A 27,359-nucleotide genomic window follows, 5' to 3' on the forward strand; every position below is an offset into this window, starting at 1 on the left:
CGGAGGCAGCCGACAGTGAGGGGCGCCGTGAAGCGCTGAAGGGTCTGTTGTTCTCGCAGGCTGATCTTCGGCACCCTCTATCCCGCATACTCCTCCTACAAGGCCGTGAAGACGAAAAACGTGAAGGAATATGTGAGTACGGGTTGGCCGTGCCGGTGCAGCGCCCGGCCTGTCCCCGCGGCGAGGGCTCTCGGGCTCTGCAGAGGCGTCGGGTCAGCCCGGCCGCCTGAGCAGCCGCCCCGACCGCCTCTGCAGAAGTTGCCGAGGAAGGGCGCTTACTGAAATGGGAGGTTTCAAACTGTAAACGTGGGCTGTTTTTTCTCAGGAGATGCTGAGTGAGGAAGGGAGAGCAAGGGAAACACTGCAGTCTGGAAGCATCTGAAAGCCCAGGACAAGTTATTTCCTCTGATTTTATCCTTATTCTGTGTCCTTTTACTGCTTTTTCAGTACTACTTTTGTTTTCTTCTAAAAGGCTGAGTAATTTTGCTTGCTTTGTGTCTTCCTATCAACCGTGCTTGTGATCAGTGTATTCTGTTGATCAAGACTTTGTCCTCCTTTCTCTCTGGAATTGTTCCCTTTCTCTGTCTACACTATCTTTACAATTACTGTGTTTAAAACACCAAATGCTTTTTAGTGATGTGATATGTTGTCTTCTGAGAAGGGGTGTTCTAAGTGGGGACAGCTGTTTGGCTTATGGGCAGGATGAGTTTCTGTTTATCTAGAGCGAGGAATAACCTGATGGAGAAGATAGGTAACATGGGTGAATAGGATATAATTTGTCAATATTGCTCTGTGGTGCAGTCTGAGATTCTTCATCTAAGTGTTTCTATTTGCTCCTTACAAAATGACACCTCAACAATAAACATTACAGGATATAGTCCTTTTTTTGTCTCATGCTGCTTCAGTCCTCTAGAATTGCCTAGACCTTTCCTGTGTATTGGCTTAAAATTCAGCCCACTGGTTTTTGAAGGAGATGCCAGCTGAGGTGAGAGTCTCACTCATAGTGGGTAGCTTTACAAACCACAACATCTGGCTGAGGTGTTTTGGTTTGTGGGGTTTTTTTTAATACTGATCTCAACAGAGAAGTCAAAATGTGAATGTTCAGGAGGCATTGATAACTGATGCAGTGTTTTGAGTGAGCATTAGAGATACAGTCAGAAATATGATGAACCCTACTGAACTGCAAAGTATAGTAGTAATAACATTAGAAAGTTAAAAGAAAGCGTGAAAGAAACTGTATGAATAGTCACATGATCCTGTGACTTCATAGGTATCTTTCTATGTTCTGTATGAAGTAGAGTTGTATTACTATTGTCTTCTTTGGCCTTCCTCTCCTCTTTCCTTCCAGTTGCCTATGACCTGTATTTGTTGAGTGAAAGGCACATGTCTTACCCGGAGTTTTATTCTGGCTCATGAGTGGCACAGAATGATTGTGTTCCAGTTACAGAATCTGTGTTAAATTTAAAATAGAGTCAGATTTCAGAGTTTTGAATTGTTTTGTTGAGAACTTGAGGGGAGGGGGAGAACCTATAGCATGTTTGTTTCGGAGCTCAAAGACCTGGTAAATATGGAGCTTTTGAATTTGTAGGCATTCTTTACAGTAAGAAAACTTGCTTATTTTCTGTGGGCAGGTTAGCTGTTGAGGTACATAAATGCTGTCTTTCCTTGCAGAATGTAAACATTGTATTGAGCTGATTTTTTTTTTTTTTGGGGGGGCACGTTACCTAAATTGCTGTTAAGACTTTCCTAATCTGATGGTAAAAAAGAAATGAGATACAGTACTTGAGTATCATAAAGTGGTCTTAACAATTATATCAACTAATCACCTGGTTGTAGACCCTACTAGGGCTGATATGGCAAAGTACGGCATTCATTTTTGAGGTTTTTTTATGCTTAATTGACACAGTTTTCTTGAAGTAGATGGTTTTGGATGGCTGCAGCAGAAAATTTTCTCTTGTTTTAATTTGCAGTGAATATTGGAGTTGATTCAAGAAAATGTATTTGAACTGCTAAAACTGATCTTCTGTATAAATTATTTCTGCTTGAGGGGACTGTATCAGGAATTTAGATGTTGGACTGCCATCTACCTAATTCACTTATCTTTGCAGGGCTTCTCTCTTCTCACATAAGTGTAAAGATGGGGAAAAAACAATTTTATTAAACACAGGAAGGAGGACCAATGGCTGTTCAAACTGTTCTTCATGTGAATAGTCAGTGGAAAACTTGAATGCTGTGCTGCACATTTTCAAAGACATCTCTGTCTGTATACTACTACTTGCTTATAGTGGTTAAGAACCAACATTCGTGGGAGAGAAAGATCTTGCAGGTCTGTCTGTGTGAGAGAGCGGGCTGTATTAAAGATTGAGTTGACACAGACCAAGCTACCACAAGCAGTCCATCAATGGCATCAGAGTACAGTGCAAACTTACTCTTCTCCCCCACCATGATACAAATTTATCTTAAGTCCTTGAGCAGCTGTGACAAACTGCTTCTAGTAGCTCAGACTGTTTAAAAAAGTAATTTCTTTCTTTTTACTTGTCATCTTTAGCTCTGGTCAAATCTACATTCCAATTATGCTTTTGCATTTACTGAATTTATTTAGGTTCTTGGTGCAAGTTGGGGAGACTATATATGTCCAGTTAGCACCAAAGATTTGACTGCTTTTTAATTTAATGGGGGGGGGGGGAGGGAAGCCTGATTTGTCCCTCAGGTTTTGAAAGTGTGTAATCTGTGGATTACAAACATCCTAAGAAAAAAAAAAATTAGTGATTCTTCCCTTCTGCTTTCTACTCTTCTAATTCCTGGTCATACGTACTTCAGAGACCTAGAGCTAGAAGTTGGATGCTTCTAGTTTATATAAGACCTATATTTCTTTCTGTCTTTTGCTATAGAGCATAAGGTGAAGGGTGGCAGAAGGAGAGAGAGGGCAAGAGGCCTGTGGCCACTAACAAAGATGTGAACACGTAGTTTATTTAAACAGTAACAAAGCAGTGTTTTCTGTTCTTCTCAGTTCTTCCAGTGCTCCTGAGCATTCTGTCAGCAGAATGAAAAAGTCTAGTGAGCACTGAGCTTATGGTTTCATCAGGCTATCTACAGTGACCCTCCTGAGCGGCATAAGCTAATTTATGTAACCACAGTAGTTTTCACTAAGAAAAAGCAGATACTGTAAGTTCATTACTTTGTATTTAATGACATTTAACCACAAAATGTCAACTGGAGATCAATCAGTATAGATCCCTTTCCAAATTCTTTAATCAACTCATACCTAATCCTCTAGATAGTAAAGTATCTTCTGCTCATTTTGTCATCTTATTAATTCACCACCCTTTCCAGTTCTTTCATGAAGATGAGTAGCACAGATCTCAACACTGATTCATGTGGGATTCCACTGGTAACTCTCCTCATTGTGAAAAAAGGCCATTATTTTTATGCTTTGTTTCCTGTCTTTTAACCAGTTGTGAATCCTTAAGAGTCCCTTCCTTTTTATCCTTGACAGTTTAGGTTTTTTGAGTGTTTATTTAGGCCTCTTGGAAACTTTGTAGAAACTCCATACACCCTGCCTGTAAGGGAAGCACCATAGCAAGAGTTTATGGAATCCTTCTAACAACTCTGCTACATTTGTGAGAGTAATTTTTTTCTGCAAAAAACATATTCCTCATTATGTGTTATATATCTATGTATCTGCTAATTGCTTTTATTATTATTGCCTTCATTTTGCCTAATACTGAAGTAAGATTTACTGGTATGTAGCTTCTCTGAAATCTCTTGCCCATTGGGATTCCTGTTTGCCATCTTCGATTTATCATTCTTCACACATTTGTTCATACAAGAGCTGATTTATGTTGCTGCATTTAAGAGCTAACCATTCATTTAACAGAGTTGCTTTAGAAGTCAAATGAATTACACTCGGTCCTCATCCTGTCCAAAGTAATGATACAAGAGGTGGGGAAAGGCAGGAGCGAGCCATAAAATACAAATGCTACTTTCTGTTGTGAAAAAAATGCACATTAAAGTGGAAATAATTTGAGCTACTAACCACTACCTTCAAAACCATCCACTGTGTTAGAGGGGTTGGAGGCAGCATAAATTTATTGGGTTTTTTAGAAAGTTTTAGAGTGTCACAAATTTTCCAACACGTGCAAGTTTGGGGAAATACCTGCTTTTATAACTTCATTTACTGTAACATAGACTAAACGAAACTGTTCATTTAACTTTCATATATGCATTAATGTGAGGAATGAATTATGTGGAATTTCCTTGATTCAGTTTAGTTCTCCTTTCCCATTCTTGATGCTGCCTAAGTGTTAAGTTGCTTTTAGCAAAGGTGACTACCTCTTTCAACTTATCCGCTATTTACAATTATTTTTACTTCTTAACAGCATAGATAACTGGCAGTTTCCCTTATAAGATAAAGATTCTTCTGCTATTGGAGATTTTCGGGTAGCAGTTTTTATAATTCAGCTGATTCTTCTTTAGGAATAATTGGCCTGTAGCTGAGAAACTTGTTACTAAAGCAGCAGAGCGTGAGTGTGTGTGTTGGAGGGAATTACTTTATGTTTGCTTTGAAAGGTCTGAAGGAGTAGGGAGCTAGACGGTAGGCATACATAGATGTGCCATAATAGCAAAAAGGACACTTTGTAAGCTATACTCAGGACCTTAAACAAAAAGGCAAGACTGACGCAGCATGTTCTTGGCTTTCTTACCGCTCTTACTGAGCCTTCATTTAAAAAGAAAAGATAAATGCTCCTGTAATTTCTGGTAGTAATTATTAAGGCGAAAAATGCTTATTAATGATTTTGAGCAAAATACTGTATCTTTTGTTTTGTTTTGGGGTTTTTTGTTGGGGTTTTTTTTTCCTTTCCCTGCCTCACCTCCCCTGGCCCTGCCAAGAAAAAACTTTAAATCATGAAAATATAGGACTACAGCTGAAACTACATTTTTGCATATGCGTATATATATTAATTACAACAATTATGATATGTGAAAGACTGTATCTTCTTAAAGTGAAGTCCTTACTCTTTTTAGATGGCTTATTTGGGACTTTAACACTGTTGCATCCTGATATTGCTACAGGGCATGCATTCATCAGTGTGTCTGTATGCATTTATCTACTTGAGCACATTAATCCTACATGCTTTCCCAAACTATAATGTACCATTTGGAACGTGACCCTCTCCATTACTGATTATATATGTTTTCTTGTTGTTGATTTCATCTTAATGCGTGAACATGACGAGTCATTTTTACTAAGAAGACATTTCACTTTTTTTTTTTTTCCTGGGTTCCTGTATGTCTATTGAGTGACTGCTCTTTTGCAGGTGAAGTGGATGATGTACTGGATTGTGTTTGCATTTTTCACCACTGCAGAAACGCTCACAGACATTGTTCTTTCTTGGTGAGTTCCTTGGTGGCATGGGGTTTTTTGTTGGTTGGGGTGGGGTTTTTTTTGAAAGAAGATAGAAGTAGTGGTAGGATGCTAAGAATAAACTTGTCTCTCCTTCAGGAGTTTTCAATCCCTGTCTACAGGTTTCTGTTTTAGCTGTTTCATTTCCTATACTTGCAAACAGTTAGGATAAATAGACAGTCTCTGTAAGAGGATCTTCATCTATTCATAACATAAAATATTTTTGAGAAGCTGTTAATGTGAACTGGTAAAGTTTGAGAAATGGTGGTCTAAAAAATGCTTGGAAAAAAAAAATTATGGTGGAAGGAAAGGACCTATTTTGCTTTGAGAGCCTATTGGGTGGAAGAGCAGATGTCCGTGCTCTGAGTGATGTTTTGCACGATGAAATTCTCTTCTATTAGTGAGGGTGGGGTGGACTGGAGTCAGGGGGAGCAGGTTCTTAATCCTTTCAGTGCTGTGTGTCATGCTTGGTGTAGTAGTTTAACTTGGAAAAACCAGGACACTTGGCAATATGGAGGCCTCCAAAAATGGCAAATCATTGTTATATGTCTTCAGCTAAACCCTTGGAACAGGATATCTTCAATTTCTTTGTTGCTTTAGTGTTTGAGCTTTGCATATACCTCTGAAAGAATGCTAGTCAAGAGTTGCATCTTTTAAAGAAATGTGAAATGGCTACTATGCATACCTTTAGAAAATGCTGAGCAGTTTTGCTTCTTCCTGCAAAAAATTTGAAAAGCAAAGACCTAAAAAGTACGAGAGCTTTGGCTTGTTCATGTGCTTATAGTGGACCAATGAAAACAGAAGTCTCTTGCTCCTTATAGAGACAGTAGAAAGTTTGAATTAACTTGTTTCAATCTTTGCTATTGTATCTTCCCAGAGACTTTATTGGGTAAGGGTAATGAGATGAGAGACTTAAAAGCTGCCTGCTCTTTTTTGTTTACACTGATCCTCCTTATCTGAGGAGTACTTACTGGAGGTTTCAGAAACTGAGCCATCAGCCTTAGCAGGAACTTGAGATTTAGTGACATATGTAGTTGAAAATTTTGGAAAATTAGAAGGAAGCTAATGTAATATTATCATCCAGTGAATACTCTCTAAACAAACTTCAGAATTATGAGAGTAGCTATCAGATTGTAATTTGGTGTGTTTGCAGGGCTGAGAGATGCCCTGTTTATGGAGTTTTCATGGCTATGGATGAAAGACTAAATGAGACTCGAAGAAGGTATGTCTTAGGATTCCAAAAGAGGGTTCTGCTATTCTGACCTGATACATCGATTCTTTTGTTTCTGAGCCTTTATCTTGCCTTTGCTCTTCCTGCCTGTTCTGCCCTCTACCAGTTATCTCCATCTGTCTCTGTGCTGATCTTGATTCCAGTTCTCCATCTTTCTTTCTCTCTCTTTTTTTTTTTTTTTCCCCATCTTTCTCTCAGGTTTCCCTTTTATTTCGAGCTGAAAATAGCATTTGTGATTTGGCTGCTCTCCCCTTACACCAAGGGCTCCAGTGTCCTCTACAGGAAGTTTGTGCACCCAACGCTCTCCAATAAGGAGAAGGTACTCTCTTGTTAGAAGATACTGACCTGTCTGGGAGTTGACTGACTTCTAATTCAGTTATGCCACAATAAAAACTGAAATGCTTGAGTCACGCTTGTGCTGACATTAGTGGACATAGAATGATTCTGTCTCTGACAATGATGTCATACTGCGGCTTATTGAAGATTGTAACATAGCCAGTAGTTTGCCTAATGCTTAGAAAGCGTGTTTGGCTAACCCAGTGTCATGAGCCCTTATTGTCACTGTCTGTGGTTACACTCTTTGAATCATGATAGGAGCAGCATGTGCTGTAGCCATGCTGGTTTTTTGCATTGTCAGTATAAACAACTGCTTTGTTTCAGTTGTTCCAATTTTGAGATAGCATACTTTAAGTAAGAGCTGCATTTGCAAGATTTCTGTAAGTAGCAGAGAAACCGCAGTTACGTGATCAATGACAGCTGATGCTGGTAGCCTGGAAAAAAGCAGCCAGTGAGTTTTGGGTTTTTAAGGGTGATGGCGGGGAGACTTTGATCATGTTTGTAACAAGGAGCTAAATGCCATGTTCCACATTGCCTTTCTAGGAAATTGATGAATACATTACTCAGGCTCGTGACAAAAGCTATGAAACCATGATGCGAGTTGGCAAGAGAGGGTTAAACCTTGCTGCCAACGCAGCAGTTACTGCAGCTGCAAAGGTAATGCAACACCTTCTTTAACATTCAGGAATTCCCCAGCAGTTTAGTTTTGTGTGCCAGCAATTAGTGCTATGGGTCTGTTAGGGATGCTGGTACCTGTTGGCACCAATCTACTTTTCCTTACCTCCAGTTTGCCTTGCAGTTAATCCCATCTTTGATTTGTGAAAAGTGGAGGGAGAGTGGAATGGATTTTGCTTTAACCTCTTCCCTGTTGATCTTGGGAGCATACTTTTCTTTTTCCCTTCTCTGTTTTTTTTCAGAGTACCATAGTGGGCAATAGGGCACCTTTCCTCTTCTTCCACGTTAACTCATGTGAGGTGATCTTGGTGAAGGCAAAGTGCAGTGCCCTTGTCCCTAATTTTTATGTTCTCTTAGGGCCAGGGAGTTTTGTCTGAGAAGCTGCGAAGTTTCAGCATGCAGGATCTCACTCTGATCCGAGATGAAGATACCGTGCATATGCGAAGCCATGAGCCGCAGCTGCACCCCTCTGGTGGGAGTCTTCTTGAAACCATTGAGGATTCAGGTACAAAACACACCTGCTGGGCCATTGTGTTAGACCTCGTATGGTGAGCCAGGAGGGAAGAGGGAGTTCCCTGGACTTTTCATACTTTAGGTCTCAGAAGGAATATAAAATTCCAAATTATCTGGGAGAAGATGCATTGTCTTTCCTAGTCTCTTCCCACCTACTAACACGTGTCTGTACCTTCTGGATCTTTCTTAAGGATTGTTGACATCCATTCATGTGGCCCTTCAGGATGGGCCGTTTTAGACTTTATGTGATTTTTTTTTAAAGCATTTGCTAAAACTTTCTCTTTTATTCCTTAGCTTCCTGTTACTCCTCAGGAGAGGAGAGCAGTGTGGCACTGAGGTCTAATGGAACTCCGTCGGAGACTAGAACAGACCCATCAGATGAAGATGCAGGAGACAAACTTCCTAAACGTACCCAGAGTCTCAAAACTCCTAAGAAGATGGTGAAAGCTGAGGTAAGCTTGGTGTGTAAATTATTTTCAGCACAGACATTGATTGGTGAGCTTTGTTGGAAGGCTCTGGCTTCATAGTCTCAGTGCATTTTAGAAGCTGTTTATATAAACTTTGTTGGACTAAGTCTTTGCTTGCTGAGTTCTACATCAGAGGACTTGCTGTTTACTTGCTATACTAGTCTCTAGTTTTTCTATTTTTATCATGCTCGTAAGCCTCTGTCATAAGCCAAGACCTAGCTTTGCTTTCATTCAGGTTTTGTGCTGAAGGGTGGGGCATTAGATATTTTTAACGTGTTTTGTTGACTATATCCTTTCTCCTGTCTGTTACAGTCTGAATATATACTACTACTGTGACATTTATCCCTGGGACGGCCACTTTCTTCTTATTTAAAATGCAATGGTTCTGTACCCTTTTAGGCCTTCCTGGACTTCTGCATATTAGATATGAGGAAAATGTAATTTCCCCCTCCACACCACTCCCCATATCCCCCCACCCTGGGGTTTTGTCTTAAAGTTTGGGTAACAAGTTATTGTTGAGCTGTCCCCTCCAAGACACTTACAGTCATTCAGACGGGACACGGGTTGCTTGTATTCTTATTATTAAAACAAACCATACATGAAAATAAATGCAATTGTGTCCAGGAGCTGTTTTAGCTTAACAGTCTTCAGTTTTTTTCAGCTGTTGGTGTGTTTCGTAGAATATGCTTTTTGAGATGCTGCTTTCCAGGCTTTGACTCCTACTTGACTGTTTCTTGTGGGTTGATTTATATGAGATAAAATGCTTCTCCCTTTTTTTGAAGTTGGGGTCCTGTTTGCTTGATTCAATTCAGACTTAAATTAAAAAAAAAAAATAATTAAAAAAATTTATTTAAGATAAAGACTGCTATATGACTGGCTCATATTGTTCACCTTAAATAATTTGAAGGAAAGTAATTGCGTAGAGGATAATTTTAAGTTGTACCGTTAACCTTATTTTGCAGTGTATGGGACATCTTTGTATGTGATTAAGTACTCTTTGTAACAGAATCACAGAATGGTTGAGATTGGAGATCATCTGGTCCAGCCCCACTGCTCATGCAATGCCATCTAGAGCTGGTTTCCCAGGACCATGTCCAGATGCCTTTTGAATATATCGAGTGATGGACATGTATGTGTAAAGATGCATTTTAAATCAGCCTGGATCTTTTTTAAATTCCCGAGGCTGTCTTCTGAGTTGACCCCTCTGCTTTCTTCTCTATCATATTAGACAGGAGCAGGGAAGCAAGAGGAACAAAATTTGATTTCAAGCTTCTTAGTGAGGAATTTCTAAAGTGAAATAATGAAAAGACAGTAACAACTCTCCTATGCTGTTTATTGTGAATACAGACATTCTGATAAACCCCTTTGCAGGCATATTGGTTTTTATGCTCAGTCTTTTTGGATCTTTGGTTCAGATGTAGGAGTTGTAGGAGGTCTTTGAGATCTCAGAGATTGCCTGGAAGGGCTGACTGCATCGTAGATCATGAATGCACTCTTCTTGTCAGTTATCTAGAATGAAAGACACTGCAGTAAAGTGTGCAAACAAGTTCAAGATGATTTTGCATCTTTCAGAGAACAGCATTTGGGATGGCAGTCAAGAAGCAGAAAAGTTATAGCACTTTGATTTTATTATCACACTTGTCCAGTTTTAGAATGCCTTCCTCTTCTGGTTGCTGTTTGATGGATATGCTCAGAGTGATTTGTTTACTAACCAAAACCAAATTGAATGGTTAAACAGCCTTTTTGAAGTGGTGGTTGACATGAATAAGGTCATATTGTTGTAGTTGTTTTGTCGTATTTTCACTCTGTATTCTTGTATATTTATTAGACATTTAGGTGTTAAAGTAAGCTGACCTGAGATGCCTCTTTTTCTTTTTCCTCAGCTTCCAGTAAGAAGTGTGAAAGCCCGCCCTAAGAAGAAAGCTGCAGGTCCTCTTGCTTCTGGCGAGTCATCCTAAGGAGACCTCTCCCTCCCCAGCACCTGTCTCTGTCCTGGAATTTGCCTTTCACTTTTGAGGGGAAACTCCCCAAAGGAAGGGAGCTGAGATTAATGTACATAACAGATACTGCTTTGTAGAGCTAATTCCAAGGCAAGGGGGAGGCTGGGATTCAGAAAATGGAGTAGAGGGTACACATCCTCAGGTATTCTCTCCTTTTCATCTCTCTGTTGGAGGGAATGCTGTTATGTCTGTACATAGCCTGTTGCTTTGGAATTTCTACTGTGTAACCCTAGTTGGGGAGAATCTTTGCTGGAAGAACTGACTAGGGTTAGAGACATCCATTGCACAGAAGCTGGAAAAATATTAGACACTGGAGTTCCACAGGGGTAGGTGGCTCCCTAAAATGTCTTATCTTGCTCTGGATATTCTTCTGCAGCTGTGTGTTGTTAAGAAGTGCCCACCATGATTCATCTTCCTTAAGAATGGACCATACCTGTCATACCAATCCCCTTTGAGAAAGTGGCTGAAATGAGGTATGCTGAGTGCTTTTGAACATAAAGGACTAGCTCATGGGAGAAGTATGCTAGATTCCCATTACTAGTGCTGGAAGATTAAGAGATTGGATTTAATTTAATTTTTTTCTGGGAGGTGAAGGGAGATAATTGAAAAAATAAGCAATTAAGAAAACGTGCTGTTATATGCACATGTGATGGAGTAGGTACTTGTAAGGATTAACTATTGAGAAGGAAAGTTGGGCATCTGTAAGATTTTGACTCTTTTTGAAGCTACTTGAATTTTATTTCGGGTTCTGTTGTTCATTTTGATTCTTGTGAGAGCATCAAAGTGAAGTGAGTCCTATGCAGCAGGAAAAGTTGGCAGGGAGTCTGTTGCTTTGCTATCTAGTGGTTGAACTCCATGTCCTCCTGATGCTTATTACTAGGGACAAATTCTTTCACTCTAGCAGATGACTGGGGAAAGTCTGGCTCAATATAGTCTGTGGGCATACTTGAGAATTTCAGAAGCCCTTATCAGCTTTAGGAGATACAATCCTTGGGGCATGAGAACTGATAAACAGCTGATATATGAATTTTGCTAATTCCAGGATTCCATTTATGAGGGATAAAAAGCATGGAGTAGGGCACAATACTGTGATTAATCACTACTCTTGTTTATTCTAATGCAGCTCTCGCACAAATTTTCTGTCTGACCATGTGCCACGTTTATCAGTGTCCTGAGATTTGAGCAATATGTAACACGTGGGACCAGAGGTACATTGAATGTAGAATATGTATTGTGGGAGTGAAATTTCAGTGGTGCAGAGAAAGGCTGTACTGGATTCTAATCTGTTGAACATTGTAAAGGGGAGATCCCCCTGTACACGTGCCAACAGAGTCAATGGGAATTTATGAGGTGAGTAGGGTTCCCGTTTTTGAGATCTGTAATGAGGGAGCACCATTATAGACATGGTTGTCACAATGAATACTTCATCATCTTAATCTTTACTGAGACTAGTTATCAAAGGAGCCTGGCTTCTTCTTCCCTTCTGAAGATCATTCTTAATTCTAGGTGCAGGCATTTGTGTTTGCCCATGTCTTTTGCTGTCACATTTCTGGAATTACTGTGGATTTTTCCCAGATCCCAGTATTTTGCTGTTGACAATGTGCAGAAGCACTTCTGCAAGTCATGTTCCACAAGTAATTCTATGCTAAAGAGTAACCCTTTAAAAGTTTCTAAAGTTGAAGATTATGACTGAATTTTTTCTTGTTTCACTTTGTCTTGGTGGCAAATTGTTATTAATTGTCTAGTTATTTTAGGAAACCAATTAAGTTGGTTTTACGTTTATTTGTAGTTTCTAAAAATTGAAGTCTTCACAGACCAAGTCAGAAACAAGATAGAACCATTATTCTCTATATACCAGATATCTCTGTGACCACATTTATTTGATTATTTTTTTTAACTAAAAATTTCCATAGCAAATTATTTATGTAAATCATTGTGAGGGACTTGATTTGGAAGCCAAGGATTGGTTAGTCTCCCCTTATGCTGGTCTTCGTGCCCTTTCCTTGTGCATGCGTTGTGATAGTCTTGGATTACTCAGTTTTCATACAGTGACTTTCCAGAATGTTTTCTAGAATCGGTTCATTTGTAGCAGTTCTTCCTGCTTTGAAGCACAGGAAGAGTTTCTGAAGACTCAGTTTTGACATTTGGATTTACCTTTGTCTTCCCAAGCTAGGTCCTATGCTAAGTATCTTTTATATAGCATTGACTCTTTGTTGTCGTTAGCCTGTGGGTAAGTATGGGTCAATCTTACTCTGACTTTTGTTGTACAGGGGAATTAAATGACTTCTGGTTCTAAGAGAAAGTGTGGAATAGAATCAGGGACTATTGTCTAGTGTGTGATATGAAGCTGATGACGTCAAGCAGCAGAACTTACCCAGAGCAAGAACAATGTCTTAACATGGACACTATTTTCTTATTCCAGTACAGATGTGACTGCTAGATTGTGCTCTGCTTGATCAAAACCTCTGCAGATCTACCACCACCCACGTGACCTCTTAGTGAGTTTCTAGATATAGTTCTGCATTGGATGGCATGGTCTTGCATAGAAATTCTCTTGTTAATGAGAACGCTGAATGTGCTGTTTTGAGAAAATGCTTTTATTGGCTGTTGTTCAGTGTTTTCAGCTGGAAATGCTGGTATGTAGTTTTTCTTTAGTATCATCTGTGGGCTTCATTGTGCAATTAAGCAAATGGTTAAATCTTCACCTAGCAGTAGAAGCCATTTTGTTCAGTAACTGTTTTATAGCCCTTTCCTAATATGCCTGGGCACATAATAAAATGCAGTAAGAGAAAATGATACCTGAAGTTTGGGGGAGCAGGGAGTGGTACCTGTGCGTCAGACTTTGTGTGCCTAAAACTTATCTTAAGGTAGCTGTACCATGAGATACAAAATGACTACCTTTTGGAAAGAAATGTTGCACCTCCACACTTTATAATACTATGAGTCAGTGTTCTGCTGTTGGAAAAGAAAATAGTGAAATCTGGTTTCCCTTCTGAGAAATTTAATTATTTGCTGCATAAAAGGGAAAAATGTTTTCTTGCTTGGCAGTATCCTTCATGGTGGGTGAGAAGTAGGAGAGACTACTGTCAGGTTTTAAACCCTACAGTCCAACTAAGCATCTTAATTTCTTACTGTTCTTTATTTGAGTTTCTGGTTCTCCAGCCTTACATTTCCAAGTCTGCAGGACTGATTGCTTTTAGACTAGACTAACTTCCTTGCTAGGTAGAGGGTGTATTAGAGACAGGGATGCTGGTGTTCTTACTATTGCAAAACTCATTTTGGGGAAGCTACACCTTCCCCTGTTTTAGTGAATCAAGTTCTATTTATTGTCCTTTTGCAGTGCTGGGCTTTCTTTTTTATACATCTGTCTTGGAAGTATAACTGCCTCACAATATAAGGCCAAGTAATTTCTTCCTTGAAAAGAAAGATTTCTAGAGAACCTTGACTTTCCAGAAATTGTTATTTATTTTTTTGCCATCTTAATCAGCAGGCAATATAGTGCCTTAGGAGGAAAGTGGGATAACTATGGAATCTGGTGGTTCTCTGATCTGCACATAGCATTGTATCAAGGATGCTTGTATGTTAACTGTGAAGTGTCATTGTATGCTTGAGAGCAGCTGTTGAATTGAGCTGAGTTTTCCTGTCTGTCTTCCAGACTTGCCTATAATGCTGGAAAGTGTGGCTTGTTGCCTAAGAGAGAAATCTGGGGGGGGAGGGATATTATCCTTCTTTCTGGTGGAGACACTGTATTGTCACATTGCTTTGCTACTTGCTGGGGAGATGCTAAATCACATCTCTCATTGTAACTGGTCAGTACTGTAGCTTTTCTTGCTTTACCCACTAAGAATTTGTGATGTGCCACCTGGCTGAAGCATCTTGTGATACTGCTTTCTGAGTTGCCCTCTAAAGTCAGATATGTGGAAAACCAGTAAAGTATTCTGAAGGTATATGAGCTCATAGGAATCATGGAGTCATTGGAATTGGAAGGGACCTCTGGTCATCTGGTTCAACCTCCCTGCTCCAGCAGGACCACCTAGATCCAGCTGCCCAGGAGTTCCTGTGTGCTGTTTGTGAGCTGGTGCCTACTGAATTTAATATTCAAGAGCTGGTATGTGCAGAAATGCATCTGCTGTATGGGGATGTGCTTTAGTGTTACTGAGGAAAAAGGATTCCTAGTCACCTTTTATCTGGAATTTGGCCCTATTTCAAGATGCTATAAACAATTCAGTCTTACATTATTTATAAGTATTGTGAAGAAGCCTAGAGATCTTGAGAGGTGTGCGGAGTAACTTGTGAGAACAATTGGTTTGAACAGTAAATGAAGACAATAAACCTGCATAGCGGCTAAGAACCTGTCTTGTGAGATAGAATTAGAGTGGAAAATGGGCTGTCCAGGAAATACTGCTGACTTTCTGATCCTCAAGCAGTACGTTTTTGGATGAAACAAATGCTGGGTTTACACAGCTATCTCTAGAATCCCAAAATTCAGTGTCGGAATTGCCAGTGCTCTATTTCTGATGAGAATTGGAATCAAAATAATACGAAGTGAAAAGAAACAGTGGCAAATTGGCAAGGTTTTTTTCTGCAATTTTGCAGGTAAATGTAGGTCTTTGCTGCTTCTTTGCCTAAAACCTTTCTGTAAATCCCTTGTGAGCAAACCATTTCCTCCTTGCTCTGTTTCTCAGCTCCTCTTCTTTCATGACCCAGTTATGTGTCTTGTGTTTTCTCTTATTGAGCAAGGAACAACTTCCATTTTGCTGACTGTGGAGACATGAAAAACTGTCTTTTAGAACTGAAATTTAGCCATTTTCTATTATTTAATCCTATGATCTAGAATCACACAGTGACTTGTCTAACAAGGCCTAAGGCTAGATTCCCAGGTGGAATCAGAGCATCTGTTGTCAATAGCAGTTTTATGTATTTCCCTTTTCTTGCAGTGGGTTCTGGCTGAAATATGCTTACCACAGACCCTTTGGACAAGAGCATTCTGTCTGCGGTTAGCCAAGTAATGTTAGAAGAAACATTTGTGGGAAGGCTGCAAAAGTGAGTAAATTGTAAAGGGGCAAGAGTTCATATCTTCTGTAATACATAACTGTCTGAGAGTATGTAAAAGATTTGTGGCAGCAGAAATGCATTGCTATACTGACTTTGATCAAAGATGGGGAATTCAGTCGTGTTCTTTGCAGCAGGTCAGGGAGGAGAGTCAGCCTGGATGGCAAGCATATAAAATTTTTACATACAAAGGAACTAAGTTTTTATTATAAGTAATGCTTAGTAAATTACCAAAAAGAAAGCAAGTTGTAAAGTTTTGGTGAGTTTATGAAATTAGGAGGTAAATTATCCTGATAGTCAAACCTGGTATGGAATAGAAACCTTTTGTGGCCTTTTTGGGAAAGCACTGATTTGATGGACTCCTCACTTTTGACTCCTCTGTTAGGTTATTTCTCAAACGTTGTGAATGTTACATAAAGATAAAATTAACTTTTTCTTTTGACATGTGACCATGAATTCATGTCTAAATTCAGGCATGCTGAGCTATGTATGAGACAGTGTTGGTTGAATGAAAGCCCAATAAGAAAATGGAGAAGTTGAGACAGATCTAGCCAGGCAAAGATGACTGAAGGACCTTCCTTGAAGTGCAGAAATTAGAGACTATGAGCGATGGTTGGTTTTGATTCAACATTTTCATGACCAAGTTCTGTTAGCACAATGCTGATCTAAAGGCAGTAAGGCACAGAGAGGGTTGTAAATTGCTTTTTGTCCAGCAGAGGGTATAAGCATAACACACAATCTCTGAAAATGAGGGAGCAGAGACTTGTCTGATAACAGTTGAATTATGACAGCTTGGGGGGGGAGGGCGGGTGCGGAAACACACGGGGACTCTGATGGAGAAATATGAAGTAATACAGCAGTTTACCCCTGACTAAAAAGACTGTTTAAGCTTGCTGGGCTTTCTAGTGGTTCACGTTCCAGTGAGGCTTCCTGAGACAGTAGTGTTAGAGAATAACTGTCCTCAAATCTTTTTGTTGTCCATTCAAACCATTTTCTAGTTGCAGAAAACAGCTCTGTAAATGGCAGTTTGTGATTTATTCCCCCTCTCTTTTGCAATTAACCAGTTTCTGTATGTTTGTGTACTTCAGTAGTGTTGCCGTAATTTATACTCTGAATTTTGTAGTATTTCCTGATAAGAATGAGTAGTTTATTTCAGTTGGATCTATATTCTCTGAAAATAGAAGCAATTTTAATCTAAAAATACAGATGTATCTAAGGGTTACTATGGTAATTTGTGGCTATGGCAACAGAGAATTAGCATTCTGAAGAACAGACAGATTAATTCTTTTTTCTTTTTTTTTCCCCCTTTTTTTTTTTTTTTTTTCAACAACCTAATTAACAGTGCAAGCATTTCAGGAAAAAACACTGACTTTTTTATTTCTGAACCATACAAAATCACATGGGTACAAGGGATTTTGACATTGTCTCACACAAGGTTTTTATAGAAAAGCTGATGAAGTGTGGGCTGCATGGGCAGACAGTGAGGTGGATAAAAAACTGGCAGAATGGCCAGGCTGAGAGGGTGGTGATCAGTCCCAAGAAGTCTATTTGGAGGCCAGCAGCTAGCAGCATATACCACGGCTCAGTACTGGGTCTAGTCCTGATTAACATCTTCATTAATGATCTGGATGATGGGGCAGAATGTACACTCAGCAAGTTTGCTGATAACACAAACTGGGAGGATGTGCCAGAAAGCTGTGCAGGGAGTAACAAGGGGTATATAGAGTATCTGACTTTGCATCTCAAAATATATGGAAATCCCAATAGGAACATAATGAGACAGTCTGAGATCCTTTCTGATGTTGAGAAAGGAGGTCTTTTATCTGCAGCATCATAGATGGAGACTTACAGAATGCAGAAAGCTCCAGGACACACCAGGAGGTTACTGTAGGAAAGAGAAATAGAATTTAGAATAGAATAGGGCTGAGGATTCTTTATTGTCAGACTTTGATTTAAAAAAAAAAAAAAAAAAAAAAGAGTATGTGTCTACTTGATTTTTCCATCATATGATCAGAGTTAAATAAAAAACATAGTGCTTTCAGGCAGGTGCTAAGTTTCAACTATAAGTTGTAGATTGCCCTGACATAGTTGAGACTCCCAAGAGCATATATTGCTTTATAGGAAATACTTAGTAATGATTTAAAGAACTATGTTTATAAGAAATTGATATATTATCAAGGGAGGTAGGAATGGACTCTCATGACTAAGCCTTGTGTTTAGTGAATGGCTATCTCTGCCAGCATAGAGCTAATGTCAAGGCTCTCTACTAGCAACACTCAGTGTCAGTTTTATAAGGAAAGGTGCTGGATTTAAGTTTAGACAAAGGCAAATCACAGCATTTTCCAAGCTTTCTCTTTTTCCTAGGCCTTACTGGGGAATCTAGCAACTGAATGGAAATTACAGCATTACTGCTATTACTTGCTTATTTGGGTCAATGAATATCTTGAATTAAATAGAATCTAAACTGCATTTAAAAGCCAGCTGTTGTGACCGTTCTGTATTTGCCGCAGGAATACAGTAACTGATCAGTGGAGTCACTGTGGTGCTCAAAGGCTATTACCTCAGAAAAGGGAAAACAGAGAAAAGGCCAGCCCAAGCTGAACTGGTTCACCTAGTCCAGTTTCCCATCTCTGATGCTGCTCAGTCTATTTGATGACCAGTGGGCAGTCTGGAATTTACACACACATTGGAAAAGATTCTTCCTGACACTGTCACCTTTTTACCCATGCTCTGAAGCATGATGATGATAAATGAGTGGGTTACTGGGCCTTTTTGGGGAGAGGAAGCTGTTTGAATTCTTTCACTAGTTTTTTGTAGAGTCATTAAAAGTTTGATCACTTGCTCTAGTATAATGACTTAAATGTAGAAACCCTAAAACATCCTACTCTCATGTTGTGCTTGCTTTGTTACCCAGATTATTTCTAGGTATGTTTTTTTACATTCTCTTTTGTGAAGACCATTAAAGAAAATTGTGTATTATCTCTTTGATATCTTGCTCTTTTGCTTCCATTTATTTTCTCCTATTTCAAAGGACCTGTTTGTTTTTTTTTTTCTTCCATTTCTCCCGAGAATATGATACAAAAGGTTTTATTGATGCAAATGTGCTTTCATTCCACAGGTGGCAGCTAATCCTTATTTCCTTTCTCAGTTATTTTGAAACTTCTGCTAGAAGCAGCTTTCCTGGCCAAGTTTTCCTTGAGGTATAAGAGTCATGAGACTGTAAATACAGCCTTTCTGTTGGGGTTAAAGAGTATTTGGAACAGCTGATTGTATGGTGTCTGCTCAGGCTGTATCAACTTGCTGAAGATTGTAGTAGCTGGCAAGACAATAAAAGCGTCATCCAAGGACTAAATTTTGAATATTATATATTGCTGCTGTTTTATGTGGGCCTCTCTTGTAAATGGTGGTGCTCCAAGCGTAACTGAACACAAGTGTATGGTGGCACCTCTAGACAAAAGTTGCTTTGGTAGAGGCTTAGTTATTGATGTGGGTAGGGGAGAGAGGTTCTGGAAGTTATTTATTCACTTTTTACTTCCAGTTTATTTTGACAGAGAAATGTCTCAGATAATTTGAATGGAAGTCTCCATTTGTCATCAGAATAGGTTTATAGGTTTCTGAGTTGCAGGTATGGCTTTTTGTTCTTTGCTAATGAGTTTGCATAGTTTCCTCCCACCCCCTACCCCAGTTTCTTATTATTGATGCCTGTGAATATTTTTCTTTAAAAGGTTACTGTTTTGTTATCTTCTCAAGCTGTGCTCCTAAATTGTTTTGGTTTATTTCCATGTCTTTTTTTATGTGTTTAGTCTTATTTCTCCCTCTCCCATTGCTGAATAAAGATATGAAAATCAATACAGGGTCCTACTATTTCTACCATGTAAAAGCCAAGACAAGTTTTGAGAATCTGGTTTGTCTTGGCTTTGTTTCCTCACTTATATGTTGCCTCTCAATTAGGTTGTGTCCACCACTCCAGCTGTTAACTGAGGACTTTGATTCAAATCACAAGTTTATTTGTTAAGTGGTCTTTTCATTCCTATAGGTACAGATTGCTGTAGAATCAAATAGTGTTACTGTTACACATATAGGAGACCTACCTAAATTAGGACTGCAAATAACTTCCTGGGAGGACAGAGGGTGGAAAGATTTTATATGTGCAAAGTTAGAGAATGGTGAATATCTCTTTCTGGGTGCATGTGCAGAAGCATGAATGTTTAGTCAATACTATATAGCTACTATACCTAGGCATGAAATACTAGATTAGTGAGGAAATAATTGCAGTCTTGCAGGGCAGGTAGCAAGAGCTCGGCTTACTTACTGAAAAGCCAGCAGATGCAGAAGGTGTGTGACATTATGAGAGAAAAATGGGCTGTGAGACGAATTTTCTGTGGTTATCATCAACAGTTGGTCCTCCACAGGCCCTGGTAGTGAGTAGAGTGGGTAGTCAGGAATAGCAGTTGTAGTAACTGGAATAAGAGGTGTTCAACTAGCAGGGCTCTACTGGTATCTTTCCACATGTTTTTTTGGATAGTGGGGTCGCAAGCCAGTGGTCTCCAGCTAGAACTGAATAACAGCACTAATGGTCTGAGTCTGTTTTTGATTGAGTTGACATCTTTTTGAATTTGAAATTCCACGTAGCCTTCCCCCCCCGCCCCCAAGTGTAGTTTTCATTTGTGACTCTTGTGTAGGTGGAGCTTTTCTCTTTTCTCCCCTTGCTGTCAGTTCTTCCTGCCAGTGCTACAAATGTTAAACTTGCCAGCCTTCTGCACCTGTGGATGTCCTCAGGATGGAGGCAGGTTTGCTGCTCCTTCTGTTTCAACCAGCTCGGAGTTGATGGTCCCAACCCCAGCAGTCAGAAGCTGAATTGTTTGTAGTAAACAGAAGTTGTTTGTATTTCTGGGCATATGTGAAAAATATTATGTGGTTATTTTGCTCTCTGTGTCTGTGACATTTTTATATCCCCACTTTTCCCAGAGGACAAGTGTATGTTTATGTATTCGTTGTATGCTCAAATATGGTGCAACAGCACTTGACCTATGCAGAATTATTACAGGAGCAGTTAATGAGTTGCACAGGTTTGGGCTTTCCCTGTTTGTTAGAACACTGGCAACTCTTGAATTTCAACCTTTTATCCTCCTGGTCTAGCAGGTTCAAGTATAAAGTATCACTGAGTTTGTGAGTTGTAGGTAATAGGTTAGAGATGCTTATCAGGCAGCTCAGTCTGCTAGCACAATGATGGAGATAATCCTTTTGGATCCCACAGATTATTATCTGGTCAGGAGCATTCATTCTGCTTTCTGATGCTGACTCACTAGAGCTGTCATTATTTAGTAGTGTGGATAACCATGAGGCTTTGGAACCATTCTGTGCATTCAGTAGATCTGTGCATTTCTCATCATCCTGACTTCCCATGGAATGAGAGTGGAGCTACGTGTCCTGAGTTGGTGTGCTTTTTTTTCCCACCAGTAGCGGGGGGATGATTTGTGTTCTTTCTAGAATATAGAAACCATTAGAATTGTTTCTAAATCATAAATGTCATTTGGCTACATAAGACAAGGATCAAAATGAAAATGAGGATACAAAGCAATGAAGTGTCTTGAGTAAGATGTATTCGTTCTTCTGCATTTGATCTGACATGTGAGACCAGGCCTTGTGTTGTTTGTAATGGACCATGCTACAGGCAATGATCAGTGAAACACTTAAGTTTCATTTTAGAGCCTTAGTCCACTGGCTATAAGTGGTAGTGTCAGAGGTGCAATGGTATATCCATGGCACTCTGGTTTTAAGCTTAAAAATTTGTATTAAATGTTACTTCATATAATTGTGCCTAGCCATTTGGCTGCTTTTTATCTCATCTGTTTTGGTTTGCTTGTGTGTACGTTATGAAAAGCTTTTCTTGGACGGTGTTAAGTGGGCAAAGACCCTTTTGAAATGAGTACATGTAAAGAAAAGGATCAGAGATTCTATGAAGGAAATGAAGAGTTATTTCAGGGAATGTATGTTTAAACCCTCCAAACAGTTTTTTCACATGTTTGTATATTAGTGAATTACAGGTGAAGGAGGCCAAAACTTCCAGTTCCTTAGCACCAAAGAAATATTGTCACTCTAAACTCCCAAAAAGCTGGAACAGTGAAACCAGTACTAACTACTGACAAATAAACACAGCTTTTCAGTTAAAATGGCATTCTTTTAATCAGAATAAATTCTTCAGCACACAAACTAAATAACTGTGATTATACATATCAAAACAGTTTTCCTGATAAGACAGTACAGGAGCAATGTGGTTCTGGCAGGTGTGCAAGCATGCTGTTGCTATGGAGCTTCTGCCATCATCGTAGTAAAAGACACTGTAAATGCTGCCATACTCAGCTTGCAGAAAAAGCAGTCATAGTCTTAATTGATTTTTACAGAATTCATTAATTGTATATTCTAGCAGTGCAATAGGAGAAACAGTCCCATCAAAATAATTTGGATTCTTTCAGACAGTGGCGCTAACTCACGTACTGGGATTTATGATAAGTTTCCATGCAAGAAAGCAAAAGTCAGAAGCAGGGAAAGAAGACCTTGTCAATCAACATGTAGGTACAGCAAAGCCAGTGACCAAGAGGAACATACATCGGTTGAATGAAGTCACCGTACACAGATCTACTCATCTGTGGTAGAAGAAAACACTGATCTTGAAGAAGTGACTTGAAGGAAGATGTTGGAAGACAAACAATTAGAGCTATGAAGTCCGGAAAATCCTGGCCTGTTTAGAACTACTCAAAATAGAAGAAAGAAGTAATTCAGTACATTGTTTAGTTTAAGTTACTCATTTAACCCTAATTTGACAGTGTCATTCCTATAGTGCGTGCATCTCAACCATGCATCCCAGATGGATTTGTGGACACAGAAGATGGTATTTTACTAACCTTTACATACCTAAACCTTTAAATGTCTTTGTATAAAATGCATTCTGATTTGAATTCTGTGCATTTTGCCCGAATCCTTTGTGCAGAAGTGTTTGGTATGAACGTAGACTCCTTAAAAGTAGAATTACCTTCTCCCCACATGTGAGGTAATGCAAATGAAAATCACATACAGTGATCTTTTCTTGCTTCCATAATATATATAACAAATATTGATCCAACGATTTCTTACTGCTCAGTACATCTTGCTTTCCAGAGTTCTTTCCAGGTGATTGAAGGCATTATTTCTTGTTGGAAGATAGTCCTTTCAAGTTGCTTTTTTCTTTTCTTTTCCTTTTTTAATTTTTTTAAAAAATCATTTATTACCATGAAATCAAAAGGAATTTAGCTGCTAGATATTGTAACTTCCTTTGGTTTTCATATCTGTGTTCAACAGCTTTTACAATGCATCTTAACTTGCACTGGGTTTGGATTTATTACATTAATTAAGTGTATCAGGTTTTAAAGTATTCTACTCAATTCCTTTTCAAAAACACTTATGTTATCTTGGAAAATTAAAAATATGGATATATAATTAAATGTGGTAAAAGTTCTTAATAAAATTGTTCTGTTCCTTCTGAATTTACCTGCAATGAAGCTTAAATTACACAATTTCATGAGTTATATAATATGCATACAATGCACTTATCCCAGCATTCCCAAAAATCATTTTCTTTCATGTAATGGGTACTTCCTATGTGACCCAATCTAAAAAGTCAACACCATATCTTCCTCGGTGTCTGTGAATGTACTACCTGCCTCTCTCATGTGGTAAATTCTGTCAATTTGTTCTTATTTACCTGTATCGAGTGCAGAGGGCTTTGACTCCCCCACTGTAGTTACTTTCATAAATAGGTCTGTATGTTTAAAATATGTTTGCATTTTACATGTTTCTCATGTGGGAAGAATGTTTGTAAGGTGCTTGCCTGCTACTTACTAGTGGATCTCATTATTTCTTTTGTCTTTGTTCTATTTTGCTGTGAATCAAAGGGTGACTTGTAGCAGAATCGCTTACACACAGGACACAGATTGGTATGCTTCTTTCTGTGGGCCTGTGGGGACAGTAGCTGGACTTCGAGAGGTACGATGGGGCATTCTTTTTCTTGAAATGGGTCTTTTCCATTGAATACAATTTAATTTGTGGTGTAACTAGTCTCTAAACTCTGCATTGTTGTGAAAACCAAAATTAGTCTGTTATTTTATACTTGTTTTAAGACTTCCAGTTCTTTCACGTGTCTGTTTTGCCAGTTACTAGCCCATTCTAAACACAGCTTTTTCCTTGATCTCTTTTATGAAACTATGACAAGCAAGGAAAAAATTTCATCAAATTGACCTTATAGAGACCTTAATTGCATACTCTTTTAGCTTGTGTTACTCACTATGCACCTTAAAATTTAGCATTATTTTTTTTGTAACTGCAGAAAAAATAAAGACTTAAACATGGGAGATGCGTTTCATGCTGCTCTTGAAAAGGCAGCTTCCTTTTTCTAGTGAGCTAATACATTGTGCTGTGAAAATTCCATCTTTCCCCTGGTTATTGTACACAAAGCAATTATTTTTAGTTTGCTTGACAGGCTCGTAAAAGGAAGCCATTGGAGAAGCGAGGAGGGCTAAAGTTTTGTAGAAATTCCAAGCAGCTCTGCACTGAATCATCAGTCCCAAGAGCACAGAGACGTTCCATAGAAATGTCATGCCAACCTTCTGGCATATTAATCAGGAAGTGGCAGTGAGCTTTCAGTCAGGTTGATTTTGGTGTTCTTGCTCAGCTTAGGATAAAATTCAATTCAATTAAAATATTTGTTTTATAGCATACATGATAATTCAAAGTTAAAATATTATGATAAATGATAAAGCAGAAAAATCCCAGGAAACAACTACTGCTCTTCCCTCCCTTCCCAACCCACCAGCAAACTGCAAGAATTCGAGCAGTGTTATCCAGACTAGGCCGTAGGCCAGGCCTAATGTGTGTTTAGTACTCTACAGATGCATAACTGCATATTTATATTCCACAAATACATAACCCAGCATTTGCTCAAAAGCACTTATAGAAGGATTTAGGTTGGAAGGAACCTTTAAAGATCAGCTAATCCAATTCCCCTGCCATGGGCAGGGACATTTTTCACTAGATGAGGTTGGTCAAAGCTCCATCCCTCTTGACCTTGGACATTTCCTGGGCTGGGGCATCCACAGCTTCTCTGGGCAACATGTGCCAGTGTCTCACCAGCCTCACTGTAAAAAATTTCCTCCTTGGGTCCATTTTAAACCTACCCTCTTTCAGTTTAAAACTGCTACCTCTTGTCCTGTCACTACAAGCCCTGATAAAAGGTATCTGTCTGTCTTATGATCCCCTGTATGTACTGAAAGGCCACAATAAGGTCTCCACAGAGCCTTCTCTTCTCTAGGCTGAGCAACCCCAACTCTCAGCCTTTCTTCATAGGAGAGGTGTTGCAGCCCTGATATGGTGTGGATACAGCTACAGTGTAATATGCTATGAACCATTCTTGCCTCACACAACACCAACGTGCCAATCAAAAACACAAGAAATACAACTTCTGTAGCAGATTATTCCACAATGGTAAAATGCCTTGAATCTTCCTTTCACCAGCTTTGCAATTGCTGTGGAAAAGGACAGGATTACCTGGCCTTATTTCAAAAAATAGCCCAAATCTGACTTCAGTCAAAAATGAAACTCTACTTATTGCTTGCTTTCTAAGCTGCATATCTACACTGTCATTGTTGCTTTGATGTCTGGATCTCTGGATTGTCTGGGTTTTGGCTTGGTCCTTTAATTGTGGAAGAAACTGAAGCTGAGTCAAAGGAAGAACATACATTCATAGAAGAGACCTTCCAGTTACTTTTTTTTTCCAGGTAACTTGTCACGTAGGATTTGGGGGGAAAAAAAAGTGCAAAGCTGCTCTGTTTTTATTTATGTATGGCTTACCAGAAGACATGACGTCAAATGAAAGCTTGAAGAAGGTAATAGAAAGAAGAATTTATTTTTCCCCATGTTTTTTTCTGCATACTGAGAAAATGGCACTTTTTTGTTGGTAAATAGGTCTTGTAATTATTTTATTTTTCTTACAGCATATAAGTGTTCAAACCTAATTTCCTTTTTACAGTGACAGTGACTACTTTTACAGTGTAGGCTCTAGCCTTTTGAACATAAATATAATCTCTTTCTACTAATAAAATAAGTCTGTTATTTGGTGTTTTGAGTGTGTGTCAACAACCAAATTAATTTGAAACTCTCAGGGCAAATATAGTCAATCCATTTGTCCATACTGTGATTTGTGTATATAATATGAAACAGAGAATATGTATGTTTTTTTAACAGCAAGGTCATATTAATCTAATAAAGTACTGGGTAATATAATAAGTCCTTTATGCTACTGAAAAGTATAGACATGAACTCTTTCTGTACATCTCAAAAACTTAGCAGTAGGTAACAGTAACCTCATCATTATATATTGGAGACAGATGTGTCATCTGTTCTTCTCTGAAGGTTATCCAAAGCAGTTAACAGGTAAGTTTAAAAGTCATGTGCTGTGCAAGAGCAACATCTTGCTATCTGAAGAGACAAAAAAGCTTATATGAAAGCTTATATGTTAATCCTTTGGAATTAATTTAATTCAACCATACTGAATGTAAAGTGAAACCTATCTGTTTAGCAAGAAACTGCTTTTGGGAATATTTACTAAGTTAATTTTTTATAAAGTAAAATATCTGGAGAATTTAGAGTATGCTAGAATCAGAAGGTACCTCAGATGCAAAGACAGATGTATTTTAAAGATGTGGAAGAAAATCTGGAAAATGCATGTCAGTTAAATGTCATAGAATTACATGTGTGAGCACATATAATTAAATATATTAAACCATCGCTAAAGGTATTTTTAAATTTTCCTGAAAGACAGGAAAACATTTCTGTTACCTGTGAATTTGTGGCGCTGTTGTTATTACTTGTATTCTTGTACTCCATTATTCTCTTTTATATAGATCAGCTGAATCTTCACTAGCCAAAACTTTGCCAAACTGGAAATAACAGCAGTACAGAAAGAACTGAAAGAGCAAGGCAGGGGCCTGACTGCTTCCCTGTAGTAGGGGAAGAGAAGTGTGGTGCATTTCCACAGTTTGTTGCTGAGTATCAATGCACTTGTATATCCTCTAAACCCTGTAGTTTAAATATTTTTCTCAACAAGAAAGCTAAAATGGAAGCTGCTGATTTCTGCTGATTTTTTTTATTTTTTTTACAAGCACAGTTCTTTCTATGGAAGGATGGATTGGAGTAAACTTTTTAGTCTAATGGAAGAAGGAAAATACTAGTACATATATTCTGGAAACACTTGTATCCTAGCCTTATTTATAAAGGAAATCTGAGGACCTACTCCAGACTTGACAAGCTTAATTGGATTACTAGTATTATCCCTAACAAAACTATTGTAAGAAACCAGAGCTGACCCGTTCTGGATTTCCTTGTCTCTGCACCATTCCATGCATTAGCAGAAACTTCTGTTGCCAAAAAATAATTCCACATGCGAAAACTCTCCCTTCTTTCACTGCCTCCAATGCATTAAACTGATTAAGTTGCCCTTCAGGAAAACCATAAAAGCAGAAACAGATATATTGTGCTTCATAGACTGGAAAAAATTTTCTCACTTCAGGGACTTTTGTGGAGTTGTGTAGTAGAAAAAAAAAAACATGCTTACAAGCAGAAGAAAATTGGTAGCACTCTTCTTGCTGCTT

General features: G+C 38.8%; 1 protein-coding gene across 1 annotated transcript; it reads left to right on the forward strand.

Moving 5' to 3' along the window:
- Window positions 1-59: 59 nt before the first annotated feature.
- Window positions 60-10,922, forward strand: REEP2 (receptor accessory protein 2; the record flags this gene model as incomplete). Its single annotated transcript, XM_010166326.2, has 7 exons — window positions 60-132; window positions 5,319-5,395; window positions 6,834-6,954; window positions 7,515-7,628; window positions 8,004-8,151; window positions 8,454-8,611; window positions 10,510-10,922. Coding segments are annotated over 7 exons (766 nt in total), but the record flags the coding sequence as incomplete, so codon positions are not given.
- Window positions 10,923-27,359: the final 16,437 nt, after the last annotated feature.

This window comes from Antrostomus carolinensis, unplaced genomic scaffold, assembly GCF_000700745.2.
Source record: "Antrostomus carolinensis isolate BGI_N321 unplaced genomic scaffold, ASM70074v2 scaffold13254, whole genome shotgun sequence".
NCBI classification, from domain to species: domain Eukaryota; kingdom Metazoa; phylum Chordata; class Aves; order Caprimulgiformes; family Caprimulgidae; genus Antrostomus; species Antrostomus carolinensis.